Source organism: Cololabis saira, chromosome 7, assembly GCF_033807715.1.
Source record: "Cololabis saira isolate AMF1-May2022 chromosome 7, fColSai1.1, whole genome shotgun sequence".
Classification (NCBI taxonomy): domain Eukaryota; kingdom Metazoa; phylum Chordata; class Actinopteri; order Beloniformes; family Belonidae; genus Cololabis; species Cololabis saira.
In genome coordinates, this window is record NC_084593.1 from 37,901,946 (window position 1) to 37,910,539 (window position 8,594).

Below are 8,594 nucleotides of genomic sequence, written 5' to 3' on the forward strand. Positions count from 1 at the left end.
TTATTCTGATTAACAAGATGATCTTAGACTGAAAAAGAGACTCTTGAATGTATTCCCACGCTGTCTTCAGCACGTCTTCCTGATTTGGTGCTGGACTGTAAATAGGTGGCGATTAAATGCAACTGTGCCCATGAATATTCAACAGTGCATGCGAGCATCTGTGTTTTCACCTGTGCATCCTCCTCCCCGGCCCTTTTCCTCCGCATTACTCAGCGGAGACGTCTGGCAGCGTGCTGGAATGATGTATGGTGTTTGGCAGCCGTCTGGACCGGGAACTAGATGAGGCAGCATCATAAATGCGACGGCTCGCCTCCTCGTCTAATCTTGTTCCAGTTTAATCTTATAAAAACTGAAAAGCACAACTGCACCCAGTGATCTATCATTTGCTCAGTAACTGTATCCCAATTTTTATTTTATTTCATTACATATATATATATATGTTTAAGGTTTCCTCATCTGAAAGCTGGAGCACACCCGCTGTCGGTCCAGTATTTATGGATTCCTTTGCTGACGCCTAAATCCTTCTGAATCTGTTTGTGACACTGAATAATGAACTAACTGAGTAAACCTGTCAGGGAATTTATCTTCAGCAGGCTTTCCCACCACACTGCCCTTTCTCATAATGTAGTGGCATCTTCAACATCATGTGTTCTTTATAATAATAAAGAAAAATCACTATTTATTTATGACAGAGGTATTAAAAGATAAAAAGATTAATCCAAACTCACTCCGCCTTCAGCACACAGCACTTCTGATTCTACAGAGGTTTGATTTAATAAAGTTCATTTTGTCTATGGATTTATAATTTAATTTACTAATTATTTTGTCAAATAAATGTTAGGTTTTTTAATTACCGACATGTATCGGCAATCCTTTCGCCTTCATCAGAGTCACAAGATGGTGTGTGCGAGCCGTCATTTATCAGCTGATGTTGAGAGGGAGGCGTGACTCAGTCATTTATTTGTCGGACAAAAAGAATTAGCTAATTAAAATCTACAAAGGTTTCTCGTTTCTAAGATAAGTTTGTATTATGTTGAAGAACTTATTTGGGGGTACATAGATTCTTAAACCGGGTGTGGAGTTGACTTCCTTACATCACACCGAGGTTTAACCCTGGCTTAAACTCAAAATTTACGCTAAATTAAAGCCAATTGTTCGTTCAAGTTTGCACGTGTTTGTTTACAGAAGAAATTCAACAAAGTTTCATGGATAAGAGGAATTACGTTTGCAAGCACGCCAATAAACTGCAGTTGTGTTGCAGTTTACAAGGGAACCAAACGCTTTTACGGGGTGAACTCACCAGGTTTAACCATTTCAACTTCATTGAAATGCGAATAAAACCAAGTCTTATATCTCAAAAGGTCTTTTGTGAGGTTTTCTGTTTTAGTCCCCACAGAGCCGTCGGAGCCCACAAACATAGTGAGCCCTCTGTTTTCAGACCACGTGAATATCATAAAACAACTTCAAATGAATAAATACACTTAAATAAACAAGTAAAGTGATACAAATTAAATGAACTTATCCAGAGGCAAACTACAATAAAAGGCAAACCATAAAAGCACTGATCATTCTGGTGTGTGCACCAGAAAACAAGCAGGTTTGATGTTTCTGACGTTAAAAGCGACATTTATTTTACAAACCATTTTGATGGTTGATCCATAGATGTTTTATTGATAACATTTCCAATCTTTTTTGACATACTAGCACTGACAATGCCAAGTCCCTATTGTATCTGTAGGATTTTTTCTCTTTTTTCTATTTTTTTTTTTGTTTTTTTTTTCCTTCTTCCGACGAAATGAGGGCCTTTTTGCCCCCCTAAACGTGCCCCAAAAGTCACCAAATTTTGTACGCAAGCCAGGCCTGGTAAAAAATTGGATATTTAAGGGTTTGCATCAATGGGCGTGGCCTAATTGCTCAGCAGCGCCCCCTAGAAAACTTCATGCCTCAAGCCCCGCAATACGGTTTGACGTACATGCACGAAAATCGGTACACACCTGTATCAGGTCGCAACTTAAAGAAAAGTCTCTTGGCGCCATGGCCGAAACTGAACAGGAAGTCGGCCATTTTGAATTAATCGTGTAATTTTGGCGCAATTTATGCCATTTCTTCGACCGTTAATGCGGCCCCAACCGTAACGTGCACCCAGGTGTTATACATCAAAATGTGCGTCTAGATTCTGCGACGACGCAAATTACTTTTCTCCTTTTTTTACCGTGGAGACGCTAGGAGCCAAAAAGCATGCCCCACCCCCCCCCTTCATCTGATTGGTCCATATTTGATAGTTCCTACTTTCCGCTATAACTTTTGAATGGATTGATATAGAGAGTTGTGGGTGGTGTCATCGGACTCGGTTTTGAGTCCTTCACCTTAATTGGTGCAAATTAGTCTCGCCCTTTCTTCTGATTGGTCGATATGTGATAGTTCCTATTTTCTGCCATAACTTTTGAATGGTTTGACATAAAGACTCGTGGGTGGTGTCATCGGACTTAGTTTTGAGTCCTTGACTTTTATTGGTGAAAATTGCATGCGCGAGGGCCCGTTCATCGCTGCTTGCAGCTTTAATTACCATTGTAGTTGCAAGTCTATCTCCATCTGAGAGAGTGCGTATAAATAAAAGCAGTTATATGGCAAATATACAAATACCATTTTTGTTTGTATTCTGTGTAAGGAAGGATAAAAGACATGTTTCCCTCCATTCCTCTGTTGCTTCTGTGTGTGCTTTAACTGTGAGCCTAGACTTTAGCTCTACAGTGAAGAGAGGAGAAGAAGAGAGGTGTCAGTGCTGCCTGTGATGTATGACTCTGCAGATCCCCCAGGTCCTTGAGCTCAATGATCTGTGTATTGATCAACACGTGTTTCATACCGTGCTGTATGTGCCTGCCCCGCAGAAACGTCCCAGAATCCACCAGTCTTATTAGCACCGGCGCTCCTGCTTCTCTGTAGATGCAATTATGCAAAAAATCAAGGTTCTTTCAGAGAGACCTGCTGCACCCGGAGACCCCGCTGGTCTGGCAGCCAGGCGGAAACACGAAGCGTCGGAGCGGACAGGACAAGACGTGGTGACCGTGAGAGACGGAGGGCCCGGAAGATGGAGACAGACAGTCGGGGTTGTGTGGAGAAGCCTCCGGGCCAGCACAGCCAGTGCAGCGGAAAACCCTGCACCCAGTGCAGCCCAGCAGGCCCGGCCGTGTCCGAACCTCGGGGCCATTGGAGGAGCATATGTCTGACGGACACCGGGGGGAAAGCAGAGCGGAGGAAGAAAGATGCTCTTTCTTTAGGTTCAGCTGCCTGCTGGGTTTCTTAGTCTTAAGCCAGAGCGCAGACACATGTCACACCACCATCTGCCTGCCGTGACAACGCTCTCACACACACACACACACACACACACACACACACACACACACACACATACACACACACATGCACGCACGTGGTAGGCCACAGGCGGACGTACATGCTGCAGGTCAATGCACAGGCACCACATGGCGGCACGCTGCTCACCTGCAGCAAGTGTGCCGTCCTGTTGGAGCACATGCTTGTGTATTACATGAACTTGTGACAGCGTTCCCATGTCGGCGCTGCACCTTTTCCCTCGGAACCTAGAAAAGCCTTCTGATGCTTAACAAAAGAATCATCCTCCATTCCTCCAGGCGAACGCCATTCCTGACAGGCTTAGATTATGAAGGATGCAGTAATACTGCGGGGCGGACGGGAGGCGGCTGACACCACCAGCCCTCTGAGCACCTCACATCACCTTCTTCCACCAGCCTCTCTGGTGGCTGAGAGACGACGGCTGCGCTCCTTAAAACACTGAAACCCTCAAAGTCTGACTTGCACATGACGACCTGTAAACAGGACAGAGTGGAGGCGCTGGTGCTCACAGCTGACCCGCCGGCCACACAGGGAAAGCCCTGATTCAGCGGGGAGAGGATCAGGGTCAGCTGATACAGGGTCAGCTTAGTGTCACGGCTTTCTCCAGGACCTTCCTGGGCTGGCCAGGGGGGCAGAGTTATTTGTCATGCGGGGGTCGGGTCACAGAGCCCCCTCCTCCCCCTCTCTCCCCTACTAAAGGGTGTGCTGGTCATGCAGTTTCGGGGACAGGTGAGCTTTTGTTAAGAGGCAACTGCTGAGTTATTTCCTGATACTTGTGGTAACCACGTGAAAGGGAGGAAAATGAAAGAGAGAGCAAAAAATAAAAAAGGAGAAGCTGCTAGCCCTAATTACAAGCCGGCATGAGGATAAAGAGTCCAAAAAAAATGCTCTTCTATAAATCAGTTTTGACTTTCAGCTCCACCATACTTCCTAAACCTGTTTCAAATCTGCTGAACAGAGATTTGAGCTGTCCGGAGGTTCACACATCAGTCTCCTTCATCTTTCCACAATACTGGGAAAAAAATATGAATTTAAAATGTGAAATAATTTAGAAATAATGATTATATCATTTAAGAAACAATAAATAAATACATAAATAAATAAATACACAAATACATAAATAAATAAATAAATAAATAAATAAATAAATAAATAAATAAATAAATAAATAAATAAATAAATAAATAAATAAATAAATAAGTAAATAAATAAATAAATAAGAAAAGCCAGGAATATTATCTGGTAGTTTTCTCTGCTCCGTGATGTATAAGGCAGATGAAGCGCTCAAGAACGCACTTACCAGCGGAACTCATGATGCCCAACGTCCTTATCCAAAACAAAGCTGCCTCGTCCAAAATAATCCCATAGACGCGGAGTTTGGTGATGTGAAAACTGTGCAGATGGAAATAAAAATCCAGTCAAAGCCAATGATGCTGTTCCCTCTCTTCCAGCCAGGACAAGGAGGAGGTGGATGTGCCGGAGGAGCAGAGCTGAGCCTGAGGATGAGGATGAGAGCTGATGGCTGGGATGTGTCTGTGGACCAGCAGGGACAGGGACGGCTCCACCTTCACATCCTCCCGCGGCCGGTCCTCGAGCTGCGCCCTCCGCGCTGCTCTGGCCCCGCGCGCCTCGCACGCGCTGCCAGCACACTCCCGGAAGCCATCGCCGGCCTCCCTTTCACAATAAAAGCCGCAGACGCGCAGAAAAACCCAACGGAACGAAAGTCCCAGGCGCGTTATCCCTGAGGCGCAAATGTCTGATTTTCATGCGAATCCAGGCTTGTGTCGCTCGGAGTTTATCACTTACAATGAATTCACAATGACAATCACTTCTGGTGTATGTTGTGTAGCTCCCAATTAAGTGAGTGTGATATTGTATATTGATGATTTTCTGTTCATGGTGTTTTATAATCCTGTAAGGGAGGGGTCTTCAAATCAATCTTTGTATTGTATTTGTATAGCACCTTTCATCCAGGTACATGAAATACAAAGTGCTTAACATTTTGACTGAAAAATAAGCATAATAAAAACAAAAATAAAACTGGGAGACCAATGCACACTGACATACAATATAGTTAATTAAAATGAAATAATGGTAAAAGTTCAAGAATTAAGGCTAAAAAAATCAGTCCACAACAATAAAATATAATAATAATAAAAACATTACAAGAAATAGATAAATGAATAAAACAAATACCTCTAAAAAATGTTAAAACTGAATAAAACTATAAAATGTGTTGCTACATAAAAGCCAGACCAAAGAGATGAGTTTTTAGTCTACGTTTAAAAATGTCCACATTTCCAGCTCCCTTCAGATCTCAGGGTCTTCGGACATGACACAAAAATAAAACTCATTCATTCATTCATTCATTCATTCATTCATTCATTCATTCATTCATTCATTCATTCATTCATTCATTCATTCATTCATTCATTCATTCATTCATTCATTCATTCATACAATGACTTCAATATCTTGATTCAGTTCATCAGTCTAGTTAAGACCAAATAATTACCTTGTAAGGTTTACTAAAAGCTTTTTGTTTCTCTTAAAAGAATTTAAAAAATCAATCCGTCCATTTTTATTTTATTTTTTAAATCAGCTGATCAATCAAGAGGAAATATCTTCGGCACTCCTTGTGGGGTTTTTTCTCAACAAAATGTTAATAAGTAATGAAATAGTAATGAGAGTCTCCAATGTTTACAGCTAAATGACAAGCTACAGTCATCATGTATTGTAACCCCCTTCAGAAACAAGCACAGATTTACCTCTTTTGAAGGAGACTGTCACATACAGATGTATGCAATGATATTTAGTAAGATTGCAATCTATTTAGGTTTAAGAGAACCAGACTCCTGGATCTTCTGTTGTTATCTAAAAGAGTTAAAACTTGATAAAAAATAAAAAAGTCTGAATTACCAGTACCTTAATAAAGCATCAAGCATCTGACAGTGAGCCCGTTATACATATTGAAATAAGCCCTTATAGAGGAAAACACACACACAAACCTATATAAGACCTATATGAAAACTAAACTGACTTTCAAAACTCGCTGTTCAAACTGGTTGGTTTAACTTTGAAATGGTGCTAAATTGTTTCTGGTTTTACTCGAGCAACTTGACGACCAGCGACGTCACTCCTCCTGCTGTGAGCCGTGTAGACCAGTCTGTGGTGAGACATGCGTCTCACTGAACACTGCAAATACTTACTCTGCTTGATAGAAAGATCATCGCTAATGGAGGCCTCTTTTTGGTCATTTATAGTTTGTCAGTTATATATACAATAGAATAACTCCGTTCCTACAACTCATCTTTTAAGAATACAGTAAAAAAAAAAAAGAAAGAAAGAGAAGAGGGAGGGAGGGAAACAATTTAAAGAAATATGAGTGATTAAAAGAGGCTGGCTTTCTGGAGAGTCTTGACCATTTTTATTGTGGTGGGTTGGGTTTGTTACTAAAACTGTTATGACACTGCCCTCTTCTGGAAACTTGACGTAAGCAAATTAGTTAATTGGATTGTTTACTGAAGGAATCCTGCTAAGGAGGCCGGGCTAATTATACTGTAACTGGCCTGGAAAGTCATGCCAGACACCACAGTTGAAAGAAACAGTAGCTCTGACTTGTGTTCACATACTTTCAGGATTAAGAGACAAACTGTCACGCATCAGTGGTTCAGTCTTCTTTTGGATAGGCTTGATCTCAGTGCCAAAACACATGCATCTAAGAGTGAGGCATCCATCCAGCTATTTCCATCCCAGCCACCAGTTAAAGAAAACCACTTGAATTGAACAAATTATAACATCAGTGACTGACTTATTTAAATAGTTCACAGGTGCAGGGGGAACAGTTACAGGGAGCAGCAGATAGAAGCTGATACACTGTACCACCTAAAGTGCAACTTGAATTCATTAGACTCTAATGACTTTTCTGCATCAACTATCAGGTGCAAGTGGGTGTAAAATCCCCAAAATATCCATACAGTCAGCTCACTGCACTTCCTATACAGGGTTGTTTGTTTTACTGAGCTGAATGTGCTCCGTTTTCATAAATCTAACCACTGTCCCCGTTCCTGTGTCCAGAGGAAGCTGGAAGTCCGTAGGAAGCTGGACAATGGTGGGATGTGAGAGGCGCCTCACTTTCTTTCTGCTGCCCTGCACAGATCTTACCTCTTCAGCTCTGGAGCTCAATGCTTGTAAAAAAAATAAATAAATGCAAATGTTTTACATGTATATTTCTCAGTGTGTTGAAGATAATGTCGTCGTCACACCAGCTGAAAAAGATATGAGTTATTATTAGAAGCCATGGGGGTATAAAGTACTGGCTTGGCGCGGGGCAGGCCTGATTAGATAAGGATTTACTGAAGTGAACCAGCTTTACCTGGGCGTGTGTGGTGTGTATGGGTGTGTGAGCGTGGAGGCGGGTGCTCTGAGGGCCCGGTGTGTGCCGGCTGCTGATCGTGCTCCTGTGTCAATCCTACATTGTGTTTTTGTCCTCTAAAGTGATGGTGCAGAAAAACAGGAAGCTGGCCTTCCTGTGCACTGAAGTCAGTGGAGCAGGAGGCCGTCAGGTCGACAGAGGGTTGTCTCTGCCCGCCGAAGGCGCCAGAGGCCCACGCTCGACAGTAACGCGTCCCCTTTCTGGAAAAAACCAGCGCCGCTGCATCAGTCCTCTTCCTGCTAGCGGGAACTGTCTCCTTAAATGTGCAGAGCAACATAAAAGAGCCACAATCAGCACAAATGATGCTTTGTGTGCTCCCGAACACATGACAGGGACATGCTTTTCATTTCTGTTGCAATTCTGATGTATGATTGCATTGTTTGGACCTAATGCTTGACTGCCGTCCTTCTGCTGGAGGTAATGTGTGTTTTGTTTCGTCACACTGAGGTCATGTGTCCCCTATCAGCCTCGTTACACGGCAATACGCAGCCTTCTCCACTAAACCTCACATCCTTGCCCTTCCTCCAGCCACACGCCAGAGGAAAGCGCACACAAACACACACAAACACACACGGGCACACGTACCCACCGTTCCCAGTGCTCCTTGTAATGCTACATTTCCATCTCCACCCATTCCTAGTTGTAATTTGTTGCAATTTAATACACTCACTCTGCCTCTCTGTCTTTGTTTTTACCTTGCAGACACACACACACACACACACACACACACACACACACACACACACACACACACAGGTCTGCAAACTGGGCCAGAATAAATGGTCCA

At 42.9% G+C, this 8,594-nt stretch overlaps 1 protein-coding gene across 1 annotated transcript in view; it reads right to left on the bottom strand.

Annotated features, from left to right (window-relative positions):
• ablim3 (actin binding LIM protein family, member 3) overlaps positions 1 to 5,014 on the bottom strand; it is a 55,134-nt gene extending 50,120 nt beyond the window's left edge. The window contains exon 1 of the mRNA XM_061725822.1: positions 4,673 to 5,014. Within this exon, the coding sequence (XP_061581806.1) occupies positions 4,673 to 4,685 (13 nt within the window). The 5' untranslated portion in view covers positions 4,686 to 5,014. The remainder of the gene's footprint in view (positions 1 to 4,672) is intronic.
• Positions 5,015 to 8,594: the final 3,580 nt, after the last annotated feature.